Below are 19013 nucleotides of genomic sequence, written 5' to 3' on the forward strand. Positions count from 1 at the left end.
TGAAGCTGATTCCACTACCCCACACTGGGGGAAATTTTCAGTTAGCATTCGAGTGGCTGGTTGCTGGGGGTGAGGGGCTATTTGGGATTCTTGAGTGGTTTTCTTTCTTCCTTTCCTTCTTTCTTTCTTTTCTTCTTCCTTCCTTCTTCTGTGGTTTCTGTTTTCGTAAGTAGCACTGTGAACTCAGTCAGAGAGTTTCATTACTAAAGAGCAATAAAGTATTATTGAGGAAGGACTTTGGGCTATTCATACAAGTTACATTGGTGGTGCCTACAGAATTGTATTAGTTTCCCCTGACAGCTATTTTACAAATACTTGGTTTGCTGACAAGGGTACTAGATCGAGTGTATAGTAACAGCTGTGTAAAGTCAGGACAGGACCACAGTTAACAATCTTTCAACAATAATAAAGCTAAAGACAACTTGTCTGTGTCTTTGACATTTTTCACAAAAGCTCTAATACTTTCCTCAGATCTCTCTCAGAGGGTGACAGAAAAACCTTAATGCAACTTTATTATAAACTCACATCCTTCATTTGCAGGTGGTATGCTTGAAAAAAATTATTGTAATTTTTGGACATTCAAGGCAACAAATACTTGAAGGTCACTGAAGAAAACCTAATTAAAAACTACTTTTTCCATAGTGTAGCCGGCAGGTGTGGAGACTATATAAATTATTTTATCCCCCCCAATAACCTCGTCAGATGGATCGCAATAGTCTCATAACCCGGAGGTTATGCAAATTCCAAAGGCCTCTGTTTTTGACTACCCTGAGAAGAGGGATCTGCCTGTGCCAGCAGGGAAGGGTATGGCGGTTCTTTAAATGTTTTCTGTACTTCTGTGGTTGCTAGGGGCGCCTAGGATCCTAAGTTTTCCTCGGTCCATTTTTCCTGGAACAAAGTTGAACGGCCTCTCACCGTCAGCCCGTCTGAAAGAAGTTACTGGAAAAGGGAGGCGGGCTGCGCCGTGGCGGAAGGCGGATCTCGGCTCAGCAGGTTAGGGCCAACGGGAATCCGAGGTGGAACGGATGAGGGAGCGGGAGCAGCCGAGCGGAAGGAAACGCCGAGGCTTTGCTGGAGACCACGTGTTGAGACGCGGAAGCGTTAGCGCCGCAGCTAAGTGCCCGCCCCCGCAAGGCCCCGCCCACTCGGTCCGTCGTCTGGGCCAATGGGCGTGGCCCGTGTGGGGCGTGGCCTGCGCACAGGTGCCGCCCTGGCCCGCCCGTTCCGTCGCCTCCGCCGTCGTGCGTGCAGCTCGGCGGAGGGCCGGGCCTGCGCTATCTCCGCCTTCCTCCCCACCTCCGGTTGCCGGCTACACCGTGGGTTTTGCAGCCCGGTACCCGGCGCGATCGTCAACCCATTGCACGGTGAGTTCCCGTGAGAGTCCACGGGCGCCCAGGCTAGTGGCTCGGAGGCTGGCGCCAGGCCGGAGCCGGGTCGCCGGGATGGACTGGGGGCAGCGGACGGCGTGGGGCATGTGGATGAATGAGGCGCCCTGGGACTAGGCCGCGCGGCCACGAGATCGGCCCTCGCCGCAGTCTGGGGACAGCTTTGCCTCAGGGCGGGACGCCAGGAGGGGAAAGGTGGTGTGTGGGGGTCCTGGTCCGCTGCGCCGCAGGCCACCCCTCGTAGGCCACAGCACTGGACCTGCTCTCCCCATGCAGCTGTTCATTGGAGGCCTGGAGCTGGGCCCGGAACAGGTGTCAAGACCCTAAGAAGGCAGATCTTTGGCCTCCCCATCTGGGATTACAGGTTGGAATAGCACTTGAGGAGCGGGGGCCCCTAGGAGGTACAGCCAGCCAGAAGACAGGGACAGTTTTAGTTTCCAGCTTCTGAGACGCGAGGTTGCCGTTCTCGTCCGTTCCTATTGCGGTGTTAAAAGTGGGATCCAATTTTGCCCAGAGGACCTTGGAGCCAGGACGAGCGAGCAGAGACAGAAAGTTTGGACTTGTCCATCAGAAGGTTGGAAGTATTTGGAATGGGATTGCATAGCCTATTGGTAGGGCCCTTGCTTTTAAGCGTGCTTGAAGCTCAGGGTTGGAATTTAAAAGGGGGTGAGGTGAGCGCCTGAGAAGCAGCCAGTGTGGGTAAAGGTGGGTTTTGAAGACTGACTTTTATAAGGACTGACTAGCCATGCCTGCAGTCAAAGTGGGAAGGTCTGGCTTAGGAGGACCTCCAGGCCTAGCCGTGACCATTGTGGGAAACAAGGTGAAAGGGCAGGGCCCGGGTGATGGAGGAATGGTTGGTGACAGGTGGCTTGGTTGCCGGCGTTTCCAGAGTGGGTTTTCTTTGACTTGGATCTCTGCCCCTGCTTCCAAGTGCTTTCTTTCCTTCCTATAATTTAACAGGCTAAGACGGTGGTTGTCAGCAGCCAGGATGAAAGACTGGAACTAAGTTTTATGTTTACCTTTGATTCCTGCTGCCACAGTCTTTCTGGGACTAGTCAGAAGTGACTCTTTGACAAACATTAGAATCTGATGTATTTACAGAGCCCCTCCTCCTTCTGTTGAAAACAGAATGAATTTTGCTCTTATTTTAGTTGTGGATTGGTATATACAGTATGTTTTATTGTCTATTACCGAGTAATATTTCTATATACAGTGAAGTGTTTTGTTTGTAGGGGACTTTAAAAAGTTTGTTTTGACATTTTAGATGCCCCCGAAAAAGGGAGGAGATGGAATTAAACCACCCCCAATCATTGGAAGATTTGGCACCTCACTGAAAATTGGTATTGTTGGATTGCCAAATGTTGGGTAAGTAAACACTGAGACTTTTCATAGTTTTATTTTATAGACTTTTGGGTCCTGTTGTAGAAATAGGAATTCAAAAGGCAGTAAGAACTCAAATTGAAAAAAAGAACAGGGTTAGAATATTATTACTACAAAATGAGGCTCTAAGTTACATGTGTTTTATTTAATTTTAGTTGTTTTGCACACATTGAAGCGAATTATTTACATTGTTTTGCTAACTTTAGGAAGAAGCAAGGAGAGTTAAAATATCAATGAGGCAAATCTGCTATGTTTGCCTGAGATGTTGGGAGAAACATTGTATGCATTTGCTGGAATTGGACATCCTACCCAAGCTGTTAGCTGGAGCCTTGTAGCAGAACAATTAGGAAATAGTCTTAAAACTATTTTTCTTTCTAACACTCTTGAGAAAAGAGGGTTGTCTAGAGGGCGAATTTTTACTGGAGAAAGAGGTGAGTCTTTCGAATATACTGTTGGAAAGTGGGTAGAGAGTTTCTGTTACGCCATGTTTAAAGGCTGAGACGGGAAATTCTCAGTGCAAGCTGGCTAGCCAGTCTCGCCAAAATGATGAGCTCTGGGTTTAGCAACAGACTCTGCCTCAGTAAGAAGGTGACAGGCTCTTGAGGAAGACACTTGATGTCAGCATCAGGCTGCCTTATACACACATACACCATGTCTACACACTTTTGAACATACAAATGCATGCCACACACATGTGTACACAAAAAAGTGTTTAGACTTGAGAATTATGAAAACAAAGTACCGAATTTTGTCGTTTTCAAAATTAAAATTAACTCTATCATAAATTTGCACATAAGGCAGTGGTAGAAGGTATGTGTGGGGTTTATCATACAGTTGTTTGCACATGTAACTTACATGGTCAGCGTCTGCCCTTCTCATTATGTAAACGTCCTTAGCCAAGCGTGGCAGTTCACATCTTCATTCTAGCATTGCGAGGCTGATGCAAAAGCATCACTGTGACATTGAGGCCAGTCTGGGCCATAGAGAGATCTTGTCTCAAAAACAAGAAACACGCATACATATTAAAAGTGATTAGGTTAAACCAAGCAGTGGTGGCACACACCTTTAGTCCCAGCCCTCAAGAGGCAGAGGCAGGAGGATCTCCGAGTTGGAGGCCAGCCTGGTCTACAGAGTGAGTTCCTGGGCTCCTGGGCAGGCAGCCAGGCTACACAGAGAGACCCTGTCTCGTAAAACCAAAAAAACAAAACAAAAAAAAAGATTAGGGTAATAGGCACAGTGTGGATTATGAGGATCACTAGGACGTTTTGGGGTGCACGCTTTAGGTTATTATATTAGTGGCATTAGAACAACGGTGTTCTCTGTGCCCCTTGGAGCTCCTGTTACAGAGTCCTCAGTGAATGGCACATGGTATGCTCAAGTACCCCTGTCTTAGATTCTTGTGATGTAAAACATGAGCTGATATGGTTGTCCCAACTTCAGGCTCTGTGGAGCGGGTTTCCTGCTGTGCTAGAGTCTACTTGTAAAGTAATAATAAATAAGAGTGGAAACATAGCAAAACAAGTAATCAAGCCAGGTGCTGTAGGGTACTGTCAATACAGTTGAAAGCAAAATATGATTATAATGTTCACAGTGATTTTTTTTCTGCACCAGTAAGAAAGTTTTTAGATACTAGCCTTCATCTCTTTGGAATCACTGTAGTTGGAGCATCTTGATTTCAGATGAGAGTCATTGAAAAGAGCCATCTTAAGATCTTAAGTGTTTTTTATGTAAGTTTTTTTTTTCCGGGGAGTATATAGAGTATAATAACAATTAATATATGAGAAAATAACCTGTAGCTGGGCGGTGGTGGCGCACGCCTTTAATTCCAGCACACAGGAGGCAGAGGCAGGCGGATCTCTGTGAGTTCGAGACCAGCTTGGTCTACAAGAGCTAGTTCCAGGACAGGCTCCAAAACCACAGAGAAACCCTGTCTCGAAAAACCAAAAAAAAAAAAAAAAGATTTTATTATTCAGTATAAATATGGTATTTATGCTTTCAGCTTCAAAATAGTCCTCTAGTTTTATGAGGTATGTTCTACATATAGTAACATTTTACTTAAAATATTTTAAATTATATTTTTATTTACTTTTTGTTTTACGCAAATATTGAAGATCAGAGGACAACTTGTGGGAATTGGTTCTTCTACCGTGTGGGTTCAGGGGGTTGAATTCAGGTCTTCAGACTTGGTGGTAGGTACCTGCTGAGCCATCATGTGGCTTGAATTTACTGTTTTGTTAGGGAGGACCTGAAGATTTAATTCAAGGCTTCTGTGAAAATTCATTTGTTTTTAAGTGACGGTTTATTCAATTTTGACAACTGTGCTTGTGTAAAATTTCTTTTTATAAAACAGTCTTTCCATTAAACTGTATCAGGTAGGGTCCACTGTACGATACACAGACCTTGACTATTTTAAGCCATTGGAAGAGTGAGCAGTTAGACTTTTGTTGTGATATTTTGTATTTTAACAAAGCTTGCTTAAAGATCAGAAGGGCAAAGGCAAGCTGCAAGAGGTCAGGGAGTGGTGGCACACACCTTTATCCCTAGACAGAGGCACGTGAGTTCAAGGCCATCCTGGGCTACGAGATTGCCTACGTTGCTGGGGGGTGGTGGTGGTGGTGGTGGTGGTGGTGGTGCACGCCTTTAATCCCAGCACTCCTCTAAAGGCAGAGGCGGACGGAACTCTGTGAGTTCAAGGCCAGCCTGGTCTACAAGAACTAGTTCCAGGACAGACTCCAAAGCTACAGAGAAACCCTGTTTTGAAAAATAAAAATTAAAAAAAAAAAGATTGAATATGTCTGAAAGAGAAACAGAACTCACACAAGGTGATCCCAGCACTAGGGAGGTGGAGACAGGCATGATGTGACTGGGAAGAGAGAAGAATGGGGAGTATAAGGCTGGAGGAGACAGGAGCTCAGTGCTGGCAGAGGTTTGGTGGAGACAGATGGAGTTGGGACATGCCGTCTGAGGACAGGATCGCCCCTTCAGTCTGAGCATTGGTAGAGGTAAAAGAACTCTTTATTTGCTGTCTCTCTGCTTCTCTGATCTGCAGCATTAACTCCAGTATCTGACTCTGGGTTTTATTATTCAGACCAACTAGAATTCATGCTACAGAAGGATAAGAGCTTGGGTGATACAAACAGGTATCCACATGCCTCAGCTGTGTGAACTCTTGACCTGGGTGATTCTTTTTTCTTTTCATTATTTCTTTTTTTGAGACAGGGTTTCTCTTTGTAGCCCTGGATGTCCTAGAACTTGATCTGTAAGCCAGGCTAGTCTTGAACCCACAGAGATCATCCTGCCTCTGCCTCCCTAGTGCTGGGATGCACTACTGAGCCTGACTGATTTTAGTATCCTATTCTATACTATATCATTTCTGGCAAGGTCATATCATATCATATCATATCATATCATATCATATCATATATCATCATATGTCATTTGTGACAAGGTCTCATTCTGTAACCCATGCTGGTTCCATTCTTGATTTCTTTCATTTGTAGATTAAACAAATTATGTGTGTATGCATATGGCTAGAGACTTCAGGTTCCCTTTGAACTGGAGGTGATTGTGAGCCTTCCTGTGTGGGTGTTGGAGACCAAGCTCAGGTCCTTTTCATGAGCAGAAGCATCTTGTGCTCTTAACTGCTAAGCCATCTCTCTCATCCCCCTTTTGTAAAGGAACCCTGAGGAAGATATTTTGTAGTCTGCAAATATTGATGACCATAGTATTTTCATTTAAAAGAGCTGACACAGTTAAGCAGGATTCCACCAAGAACCCACATGATGGAAGAATCAGCTCCCGCAAGTTGTCACACGTTTTAAATTTATATATGTATATATTTAATTATATATGTTTATAAAACTTAATACATATGTGTAATTTTAAATACTTTATATATTGTGCTAGGTATTCAACAATAGTTGCATTATTTTATTTTATTTGTTTGTTTTTTGAGACGGGGTCTTACTATGTAGATCAGGCTGGTCTTGAACTTACAGAGATCTGTTTGCCTCTGCTTCCAGAGTTCTGAGTGCTGGGATTAAATGCATGAGCTACCACACTTGGCTTGCCTTATTTTTACTGCATTTTAATTCTTTGGTCTCAGTAGGTCCTATCTGTAGGAATTATTAATATGGCATTCCAAAGGCATTATTAATATGGCATTCCATAATTATTATAATTAATAATAAAAAACCAGAGTCAGATATAGGGGAAGATCAGAGAAGCAGAGCTGTCAGCCACTAGAGAGTTCTTACCTCTACCAGACCGAAGGGGGGATCCTTTCTCTACAAATCCTCAGACTGCATCTCCAGATTGCATCTGAGCTCCTGTCTCCTCCCGCCTTATGTTCCTCTTTCCACCCAGCCATGTTACTCCTGTCTCCACCTCCCTAGTGCTGGCATTAAAGGCCTGTGATCCCAAGTGCTGGGATTACCTTGTGTGAGCTCTTTTTCTCTTTTGTACAGATTCATTCTCAGGTAGCCCAGGGTGGCCTTGAACTCACAGATATCCGACCATCTTTGTCTGGGATTAAAGGTGTGTGCCACCATTTCCCTAGCCTCTATGCCTAACTAGTGGTTTAGCTCTGAACTCTGATCTTCAGGCAAGCTTCATTTGTTAGATCACAAACAAAATTATCACTATGCAAAGGTAATTTTCCTATTTCTTCTTCTTCTTGTATTCTTTGAAACGCTCCTTGTCCTTGTATATTGAGTTACTTATTTATTAAATCATTTGTATAGTTCTAATCAGTACTAATGAGGCTTATTTTATTCTTTGGATTAGAATCCATTACTACCTCTTAATTTTGCTGCTCAAATTGCTTTGACTTCAGCTCTTGGGAACTCTTTCAAGTTGGCCCTTATATATCTTTGATGTGTTCTCATTGTGTGTGTGTGCATGTGTGCAAATGGAAGCCTGAATTTGATGTGGGGAGGGCCTCTGCCTTAGTCTATTTCCAGTCTTTTGTTGTTGTTGTTGTTGAAAATACACTTTTTCCATGTATTCTGATTCTGGTTTTCCTTCCTCATCTCCTCCCAGATTCACCCCACTTCTCCACCCATCCAATTCAATGCCTTCCCTCTCTAGAGAACAGACAGGCAAATAAACCAAACAAACAAAAAAACCAAAGAAATATACATATATGTGTACACAATACACCATTAAAAACACAAAATCGGAAACCATAATTTGTAAGCAAGAGACCAGGTAAAAAATGCCCATGTAAAGCATTATGAGACAAACATCTCCAAAAAGGAGTGTTTTGTGTTAGCCTCTCTTAAGTGTGTGTGTGTGTGTGTGTGTGATATCACACACACACAAGACTCCATTGGAAACTTTTTGAGCAGTTGGCACTTGAAGATAGCTTCTGGGTTAGGGATGGGGGGCTCATGTCTACTTCCCCTCAGCACTGGTCCCCCATCTGTCTTGAACCCGTGCAGGTCCTGTGCATGCTTCCACAGTCTCTGCGAGGTTATGTTGTGTCAGTCCTGTTGTCTGGGAGACATTGTTTCTTTGGTGTCTTCCATCCCTCACACTTAAAATTTTTTCTTCTCTTCTGCATAGATCCTTAGTCTTGAGGGGAGGTCTGATGGAGATGCCCCATTTAAGACTGAGTTTGAAAGTCTGCCACTGTTTGCATATTGTCCAGGTGTGGGTCTCTGTATTTCTTCCCATCTACTGCAGGAGATGGAGAGCTGGACACTGATCTGGGTCCAGGTCAGGTGTGTGGCTACTGGGGATCTCAGGTAGAAAGTATTTCTAGATGGAGGTGGCAGGCACAAAGGAACAGGAATGGGCTGAGCAGGTCTGCAGGAAGGAGGAAAGCTGGATCAGCTGCAAGGTTTAGAGGAGTCGTCAGGGCAGGAGAGTTGTGCAGGAGGAGAGGCCCCTGCAAGCTGACCGCCACAGGGCCGGGGGTGAGACTGGGGAAACTGGTGGAAGGCAGGAAGGAGAGTCTCCACCTTAGTTTGTTTTTTTAAAGGTTTATTTATTTATTATGCACACAGTGTTCTGTTAGCATATATACACCAGAAGAGGCACCAGATCTCATTATAGATGGTTGTGAGCCACCATGTGGTTGCTGGGAATTGAACTCAGGACCTCTGGAAGAGCAGACAGTGCTCTTAACCTCTGAGCCATCTCTCCAGCCCCTCCACCTTAGTTTTTGAGTTGGGTCTTTCACCAACCCTGGTACTCAACTCAGCTAGACTGGCTGGCTAGCTAGCTCCACGGATCCGCCTGGTGCTGCATCACCTGCACTGGGATTGTAGTTGGGGGAAGCAGTCTGGTTTTCAGGGGATCTAAACTGGTTCCTTATGCTTGTGCAGTAAGTCTTTTTCCAAGTGAGCTGTTGATCCACCCCTTACCTGTTTCAAAAGAATAGAAATATATAAAAACACAAGGACAAGATGACTTTAATGTTCATCTTCCTTAGCCAATAAGAAGTTAGAGCTAATGGGCCAAGTAGTGATTTAATTAATACAGTTTCTGTGTGATTATTCCTGAGCTGAGCAGCCGGGACCAACAAGCAGCCTCCTACCAACATATAATATTTTTTGAGGTTAATTTACTATGTATAATAAATACTTGATTTGTTACAATATGTTTTAGCCATTTTGATTCATGCTCAGATTGATGGACCTTTGGTTAGTATGCCTTTTAAAGTTGGCTCTAGATACTGTGTGTGTGTGTGTGTGTGTGTCGTCCCCCTACCCCCTCTTCTCTCTCTCTCTCTTGTGTTACCAAGGTTGATTTTGTGATCCTGGGCTTAAGCTCTCCTGCCTCACCTTCCTGAAACAGTGGGGATGGCAGGCACTCACTTCTGTTGATAGGGCTCCATAACTATTAATAGCTTCTTGCTGTTCTGTGAGAAAAGTTGAAATTCCAGCTTATTTATTTGTTGTTTGTATTTTTCTCGTTTGAGACAGGATCTTTCTGTATAGCCCTGGCTGGCCTCAAACTCAAGATCTTCCTGCCTCAGCCTGAAGTGCTAGTTTTGCAGGCATGTGTCATTATACTTAGCTCATCTTATGTGTGTTTTTTGTGCCAGACCTGAAATTGCTATTTTTCTGTGAAGTCTTGACCATTTTTAATAATCATGACATTTAAAGACCTCGGTGTAAATGCAAAGTCTCTATTAAAAAGTAGCTGTTCCATGTGTCTATATATTAATGTTTTAAATTATGTTGTTTTATAGTCCTTTAAAAGTTAAAGTATGTATTATACAGGTGTGTATATGGTATATGTGCAGGAGTGTTTGCATGCATACCTGATGTGTCAGTGGACGACTTTGTGGAGTGAGTTCTTGCCTCCCACCCTTACAGCAGGTGCTGGAGATTAAACTCAGGTTGCCAGTTTTGTGTGCAAGCACTTCTGTTTGCTGAGCCTTCTCACTGGCCCAACCTTGCAAACTTTTTGGGAGTGAAATGGATTATGTCTTTAAAATATATACATTTAAAAATAAGTAGTATGACATCTGTTTTTATAAGATTGAAATTAAAGTGTGGTTTTATAAGAGGAGCCAGTGGTTTCCTCTCAGTCACATTAGTCCTCGAGTTTTGACATTGTTGCAGTACTGTGTCTTATGGGACTTGGGTCCTGGAACTCTGACCAGGGTGACAAGGAAATGAAGAGAGGACAGTGACACTTAGAAAAACAGACACATGGACAGGAAAAGCTGGGTCAGGTGAGTTGTATGCTCTCTGGAGCCACACCTACTGCCTTAGCCTGGATCCTCAGCACAGGGAGAGGGGGTCTCAGGAGGCAGTTTCCAAGAGGAAGCTGCAGTTGCTAGATTTCGTACACAGTTGCCATCCTGTGGAGCCTGGCCTGTATAGGAACCAACTTTGTCTAATTCACCATGGGCCTAAGGCCTTAATCTTTATTTGTCATGGCACCGTGGGTGTCAACAATACACATTCATTCAGGCCTTCCTTTGCTCCCTACATGCTAGCTTGTTATGGATGCCACTGTAAATCCTACAGCGCTCACCACCAGTTCGTGGTTTGTTAGCTGAGTTGAGTCTAGCCCCATGTTTCTAAAACCTGCCTTTATACCATGTATCTGGATATACTGAGAACATGGGGTTGTATACTGGTGGATCTTGTAAGAGGCCCGAGAGTGCCCAGCTTTGCCCTCTGTAATGCAATCTGTCTGGGCATTTGAAAGCCACTGATTGGCTAGTGGTGCACCAGCCAGCGGTGGTTTATATGCTTATTTAGCACATGTTCCTACCTAACTCTGCAGTGTGTGGTCTCAGTGTGATATCAGCAAGTGCAGTATTTAGAGACTGATAGGTAGGGCAGTCCAGTGTCTTGTCAAAGCAGGCTTCTCAGGAGCAGCACTAGGGCAAGCCTTGGTCCTCACTTGTTCATCATGTTCTGTAGCTCTCAAAACCAAATACAAAAAGACTGGTTCCTAGGTTTAAAAGTTTAATGGGTGTGTTCTGGTTAAGTCTGATTTCCCTTGATGAACATCTGAAGAAACAGTTTTACCTTTAGGTTTTTGGAGAAGAATAATCATTTTTAATTCCACCGTAGTAACATGACTGTTATACTTTTTGAGTATTTTTTGTTGTCAAATTTAGTCCATATGCAAACATTTTTACATAATCACGCCTAACCAGAGTTTGTGAGTGCTGGCCCTATAATTACCAACTAAATCCTTAGCCACTTCCTCAGTCCTCCTTGGGGTTAAAACCAGAAACACTGTGTGACAGTGATTCTCACTTTAAATCCCTTGTACCCTCTGTCTGGGGCGAGGGAAAGCCTTTGTGGTGAGGTTGCTGTTCTCTGTTGCTGATGGGAGCAGATCAGCAAGTCCTTAAAAGTCTTACTTTGTTTCAGATTTGACTGCTGGCACAGTTACAACATGACTGGCTGTCATCATCCTCTGAGTATTCACTTGATATGAAGCAGATAATTGGGAAATTAGTGATTAGTTTATTCCATATGAATGCACTTTTTATCTTGGTTTAAATCATAGTGTGAAAAAGTCACATTTTTACCTTCATAATTCATATTTTGAGGCTTACCAGTAATCCTCGTGTAATCGCAATGAGAAACTAATGTGAGCTCTGAACTCCCATTTCTTCGCAAATAGCAGCCACTCACTCCTCAATTTGGAATGCTTTGGGAATAGTTGTGCTATGCTGGATGTGGGTGAAATGAGATTGGCGTTACGGGGTGCGTTGTGAGAAGAATGTTCTGTGACATTATATGAAACCCCAGCTATCTTCTGTAACAAAGGCTCTTTGGGAACATTCTTTTCAAATTCCAAATAGACGGAGATCGGGAACGTAACCTAATTATAAAATTATAAATTTTATATCACACTTGATATTTTGTGTTAGTAAAAATGTTTCTTCCCCCTTCCTAGATTTGTCCTTATATTTTTGAGCATTGGATGTGTTTTCTCATCAATTTAAGGACTGACTGAAAGTCTTTCCTTTGTTTTAGGAAGTCCACCTTCTTCAATGTACTAACTAATAGTCAAGCTTCTGCAGAGAACTTCCCCTTCTGCACTATCGATCCTAATGAGAGCAGGGTGCCTGTGCCGGATGAGAGGTTTGACTTCCTCTGCCAGTATCACAAGCCAGCAAGGTAAGGAAGAAGCTATACCGTTATTCATCTGCTCATAGACGGGACAAACGTGTTTGATATATTCAGAATCAAGTTTCTTCCAGAATTAATGTAGCATTACTTTGGATGATTATAAAAGCAATGTAGAGCCGGGCGGTGGTGGCGCATGCCTTTAATCCCAGCACTTGGGAGGCAGAGGCAGGCGGATCTCTGTGAGTTCGAGATCAGCCTGGTCTACAAGAGCTAGTTCCAGGACAGGCTCCAAAACCACAGAGAAACCCTGTCTCAAAAAAAAAAAAAAAAAAAAAAAAAAAAAAAAAAAAAAAAAAAGCAATGTAGAGTACTACAAAAAGGAAGAAGGATTTTCTATGTTGATACAGTAATTTTTTTTTCTGAGATTGTGAAGTAGAAGGAGAAATCACCTTATTTACATGATTTCATCATGTAGTATTATAAGGATATGTTATGTATTATGCATAGGAAAGAGTATGTAATGAACATGTCCAAAGTCAACACTAAGTCTTCCTCAATCACCATCTACTTTACTCATTGAGACAAATCTCTCAAAAACCACAAAACACAAAACCCTCAGAACTCATAGACACGGCCACTCTGGCTGGCCAGCTTCCCCAGAGATCCCCCGTCTCCCCTTCAGGGTACTGTACTACATGAGTGCCAGAGATCCAAATCCAGTCCTCACTGACGGAGCCATCTCTGCTGTCCCTGTTTCGTACACATGTGCTTGTGAGTGTCCACACATGCATGTATTCCATGGAACCAGAGGTCAACCTCAGGCAGTGTTTTTTGGCTATCATCCACCTTGTTTTTTGAGACAAAGTTTCTCACATATCTGGAACTTACCAACTAGCTTGGCTAGCTACTAACAAGACCCAGAAATCCATCTGTCTCTGCCACCACACTGCTGAGATGATAAATGTATCCCTATCATGCCCAGGTTTGTTGTTTTGGTGTATGTGTGTGAGTGTGTGTGTGGTGTGTTTTAATGTAGGTTCTGGAGAATTAACTTGGGTGTTCATGATACTCCTCCAATCACCTCTGAACACGCATGCACACATGCACACATAATAGAGGGCCATCGAGATGGCTCAACAGGTGAAGGAGGCTGCCATCAAGGCTGATGACCAAAATTTGACCTCTAGGACCCACATAGCCAAAGGAAAGGACTGACTCTTGCAATTTGTCCTCTGACCTCCACAAGTGACCTCTGGCATATGTACACATGCACACATGCACACACTAGCAATGTAATAAAGACTAAAAGAAAGAAAAAGTCACAACGGAAAGAAAGTTTTTATTTTGGGGGCTGTTAGTTTTTCCATTATTATGTACTTTCCAAACTTTGTTCCAAGAACCACGTAGTTAATTTATATGAAATGTTTAGAAAATTCAGTTGGCTGATAAGTAGGTTCTTTATAATTATCTTTTGTATTTCAGCAAGATTCCTGCTTTCCTAAATGTAGTGGATATTGCTGGCCTTGTGAAAGGAGCTCACAATGGGCAGGGCTTGGGGAATGCCTTTTTATCTCATATTAGTGCCTGTGATGGGATCTTTCATCTAACACGTAAGTACAGTTGTTTGCTTATTAATTAAGACTAATGAGTGTGTTTCCATATCACCCAAATAGAAATAAATGACTTATAGGTGAAAGGGATTTGCTTTGTAAGATGAATCATGAATTAATTTATTGATTTCTAACCTTACTATTCCTGTCATTTCCCCATGAGATCACTGTGTAGTCGCTGTATCCCTACTATGGCTATTAAGTCCTGGTGAATGTTATCCCTTGTTTTGGATTAGAGCTCTGAGGTGTGTTTCTGTGTGAATTGACTTGGTGATTATAAAGGCATTTTTATTTCATTTTAGTTATTTTTAATTGTGCTGGATTGATCCCAGAACTGTGTGTATGCTTGATAAGAGCTCTATACAAGGCCTTCTTTTTGTGTTGGACCTTTCTGCGCTTTTGTTTTTCCTCATGCTGAGAAGGAGATTCTTCTTCCAAGGAGGGAAAGGCCCCCAGGATATCTGTTAGAGATACAAAGAGTGAGGAGAAAATCTAGATCATTTCAACTGGTGCTTATGGAAAGCCAGAGTACAAAGAACAGTAAGAACCTTGGGCTCTTTTGACTATAAGAACAGTAACTAGGGATGGGTAGATGGTTTAACCTTCCAAGCAAAAGGACATGAGAAAGACCAAGATTGGAGTCTCATCATTTGACGGGACTCCCAGAGGAAAAGTAGTGAAACTTGAGACATCTAACCTGCAAACAGTAAAACGTATAGGTGACTGCTGTAATGGATTAAGTAAAGTGCTGCCTGTGCATTTGGGGGAACTCTGCGGGTCCCCAAGCAGCGGCAGTGGGCAGCTGGTCCCTAGAGCAGCCAGTCCCAGGCAGGGATGGCACAGTTCCCCAAGTGGCTGCAGTGGGCACTCCAGGAGACCACACCACAGGTCCCTGAAGGTGGCTGGTCCCTGGCAGTCCCGGGCAGGGAGCCACAAGGTGGACGAGAGACAAACCAATAGGCGCGCCATGCAAAGTGAGGTTGGATATTTATTTAGTGGGTTATGGAGAGGAAAGGGGAGAAGAGAGAGAGAGAGAAACAGGGGAAGGGGAGAAGTGGGGAGAGACAGAGGCTGCCTCTTTGAGGAAGACTCAAGCTGAAGATGAGCTTGCCTAGGTGGAAGGTGAGAGAGTGAGCATGACTTGTCTCTTAAAGGGACAGAGCAGACCATTACAACTGCTCTGCCTAATTCTAGTGTTAGCACCAAACATAGATGGCCCCCACCATCATGTTCCTAAGAACATGGATGCTAGCAAGTCTTTAACTTGAGGCACAGGCTGATGAGTATTGTTTTAACTTTGGCACAGTGGCTGCTCCGAGATCTACTGCTATTCCATCCAACAATTGCAGCTCCATAGTAACTAGCCTGCTTCTCTAGCAGCAACCTGGCCACTCAGGCCACAGCCTGGTGGGAATTCTGTTCCCACGGGCACTGGTTCTTGTCACTGCTGCTAAAGGTAGCTTTAAATCTGTATTGTTCTATTTATGAATAAGACTCGAGATTCAAAGACTGGGGTGAAAACCTGCCAGTTCAGAGAGGCCGAGTAGCAACCAGCTAACCCTCCTTATTTGTGTCTCCCACAGACCCATACTTCTGCTTGCCAAACCAGAAAAATTTGTGTCACTCCAAAACCCACCCTACTACTTCCTGTGTCTCTCTAGCTCTCCTGGATACCCTCTGATACTCTGATTACTTTCTGTCATCTAGTTGCTAATGCAGCCTCCTGACCCAAGGTTAATTTTATTTAATTAACCCAAATGTAAACTCAGGATTCACAGTGTGATGAAACAACCTTCAAAAGATGACTGATCTTGGAGGGCTGAAGAATACAGTGTTCAAATTGTTAGATTACACAGAACATTTCACTTAATAGTGAACAGGTTTTTTTTTTTTTTTTTTTTTTAAAGATTTTATTTATTATGTATACAACATTCTGCCTCCATGGATGCCTGCAGGCCAGAGGGCTCCAGATCTCATTACAGATGGTTGTGAGCCACCATGTGGTTGCTGGGAATTGAACTCAGGTCCTCCGGAAGAACAGTCACTGCTCTTAACCGCTGAGCCATCTCTCCAGCCCCCTAGTGAACAGGTTCTTGCAAGAGATTTTACTCTTATGCTCTGAAGTTGAGATTTTGAAGACAGCTTCCTACAAACCTGAATAACTTTTGTTACTTCATTTCCATTCAGTGCCTGTGTCAGGTCCATGGAACACAAACTTGGGAGATTGAGGTTAAAATACAATGTTTTCTGTGTCTTTAAGACCTGTCTAGGTAGACTGTTTTGTTTCATGTCACTTATGTTACTGAATAAAACACATGTCAGTTAGACTGGAGAGATGAGTTGGAGGTTTTAAGAATGCTTCTGTTCTTCCAGAGGACCTGAGTTTGGTTCACAGCACTTACGTCAGGTGACTAAGAACTTCCTGCTGTCCAGCTCCAGAGAATCTGGAGCCTCCCTCTGGCCTTCACAGGCACCTTCACACATGTGGGTGGCACAACTACATATAGACATGCACACAATCAGAATTATAATCTGGCTGTTCTCAGAGATCAAAGCTGCAGGGCTTTAAGAATGGCAATGATGTCACTGCCCTAAAAAAATCTGTAAGTTAATGAATGGTAGTGAGGTCCCAGTGCCACCCCCTTGAGCTCCTAGGCAGGAAGGACCCATGATCAGGTCCTGTCCTTGGTACTTGTGAAAAGGGGGATGTGGAGCCAGTCACACAGCTGCCATAGCAGGAGCACCAGGTCTAGGGAAAGTCATGAGCCTGCGCCACCCCGGAACAGACCATCCAAAGGAAATTCCTAACGTTCCAACCATTGTAGACAGGGTCACCTGCCAGCACATAATCACTTTTCACCAGGACAGCTCTAGACAAATATCAGCCAATCAGGGGTCCTGAACCTTATAAGTCCCTCACCCCTACCTTTGCTACCCAACCCCAACTGAGCTTGGGCTGGGCCCTCCAATCACTCCAATACGTTGAACATACGAAGAGTCTGAGTTTGCAAACTTGTGTGTGAATAAAGACTTTTTGCTTTAGTAAAATAAATAATAAATAAATAAAATAAAATAAAAAAGAACTTAAGCCATGTGGTGGTGGCATACACATTAGATACTCTGGAGGCTCTAGAGGCAGAGGCAGGCAGAGCTCTGTGAATTTGAGGCCAGCCTGGTTCACAAAGCGAGTTCCAGGACAACCAGAACTGTTATACAGAGAAAGCCTGCCTGTAGCACGAATAATAAAATCCCAGAGAGAGGGGTTTAGCCTGAAGATCAGAAAAGCAAAACATATAAGCCACTAAAGAACTCTTAACTGTAAGAAATCCTCAGACTGAAAGAATAATCCTGACTCCATAAATCCTCAGGATGAGACTATCTGAGAGCTGTCTGCTCTCTAGTGCTGGGATTAAAGGTGTGTACCACTACTACCTGGTTTCTATGGCAACTAGTGTGACTACTGGGATTAAAGGTGTGTGTCACTACTGCCTGGTCTGTACAGATGACTAGTGTGGCTGCTTTAATTTCTGATCTTATTAAAATACAAATTAAATATTACTACACCTATCTCAGAAAGTTAAAACCCAATACCCTCTGTCTAAGTATGTGTCTTAGAATCAAACTGAGTATGATTATTGGCTCCCACTGATAGTTGTAAAACTGTGAATAAATGATCTGCATTTCTGAAACAGTTTTCCATGTAAAATGAGAATGGCAATGCTGTACTACCTGCATAACTGTCCTCCACATGTGCAGACATGTGAGCCAGATGCACATATGCACACACCTACACCAACAAGCCCCCCCACATGCAGAGTAGAGGGTGAGAGAAGACAGGATGCTGCCGCTGATCTCCACTTAGGCACGAAACAGGTGAGGAGATCCAGGTGTACATGTGCACACACACACACACACACCAAAAAAGGAAAAAAAAAATGCAAAAAGTAAAAATCTGAAAAACTAACCTGTAATAAATGTCAAGTCAATCAATGCCACATAATATTAATAACATAGACTATCAAAATGAGATGTTATAGAAATAAACTGGATTAGGTTATGTGAATATCAAGATGAAAGGGTACACTTATTTAAAAGTAACAGATACATTATTTTTATTCAGGAAAGTATATGGCCCCATGAGCATGTAAAGGGATGTAGAGATACTTGATGGAAGAAGATGGGAAGCAGGGTGAAGAGTTAGCATTTCAGCCGAAGGAAGGGAGGAAAGAAGGAAGGTGTGGGCTCCATAACTTAGACTTGTGTAGAATGTTGATAAGAAGGTCACTGATTTTGCCACAGATTTTGAGTGTTGCTCATTTGTCAGTGTTCTGGACGTTACTTATTTTCCAAAGCTCTAAAAAAGACTGTTTCAAGATGGGAGAGTGTACGCCGTGAATAGCAAAGATACTTGCTGTGTAGTGTGTTGTAGCTGATCTGAGAGGTATGCCTTACACAGGTCTGAAAGCCAGCAAAGAAAATTCATATTCCTCTTGTGGGAGAAGGAAGAGGTGGGGGTGAAGATAGAAATGTAGGTATTATTATATCAGGTTGACTCTTCCTAAGTTCATATTTATGCCTCAGACATTTGTTTTGATTGGATGTTAACTTGTATCTTGTTGACTTCCCTGTAGCTAGGAAGGCCGGTTAGCTCATAGAGGACGATGTAATTGGTTTTGTACATCCTCTCAGCAGTGTGCTCTCTTACTTCTCTCGGTGTTAAAAGTATCACAGAGGTCTGGGGTTAGCAGTATGACGCTGGGTGTTCTTTGCAAATGTACAGTATGCCAGTTTTAGAACACAGAAATGCATTGCTTTTACTCAGAATAATCATAATAATAAGCTCAAGACCTTTTTAGCCAGTAATTTACTCTCTTTAATTTTATTTTCAGTGCTTGTTTTATAAAGTAAGAGTCTATTTTGGTAAATATAGCATTTCAGATTTTAGAATAACTGCTAGTTGTACCATGAGATTTTATCTTATTCGTTTATTTATTTATTTATTTTTTAAGATTTATTTATTTATTATGTATACAACATTCTGCCTCGATGTATGCCCGCACGCCTGAGGAGGGCGCCAGATCTGA

At 43.1% G+C, this 19013-nt stretch overlaps 1 protein-coding gene across 1 annotated transcript in view; it reads left to right on the forward strand.

Moving 5' to 3' along the window:
• Positions 1 to 1232: 1232 nt before the first annotated feature.
• The window catches only part of Ola1 (Obg like ATPase 1), a 123465-nt gene continuing 105684 nt past the window's right edge, over positions 1233 to 19013 (forward strand). Inside the window, exons 1-4 of the mRNA XM_057755813.1 lie at positions 1233 to 1364; positions 2650 to 2750; positions 12224 to 12367; positions 13802 to 13929. Of these exons, the coding sequence (XP_057611796.1) occupies positions 2650 to 2750; positions 12224 to 12367; positions 13802 to 13929 (373 nt within the window). The 5' untranslated portion in view covers positions 1233 to 1364. The remainder of the gene's footprint in view (positions 1365 to 2649; positions 2751 to 12223; positions 12368 to 13801; positions 13930 to 19013) is intronic.

The sequence above is a fragment of the Chionomys nivalis genome, chromosome 22 (genome assembly GCF_950005125.1).
Source record: "Chionomys nivalis chromosome 22, mChiNiv1.1, whole genome shotgun sequence".
NCBI lineage: Eukaryota > Metazoa > Chordata > Mammalia > Rodentia > Cricetidae > Chionomys > Chionomys nivalis.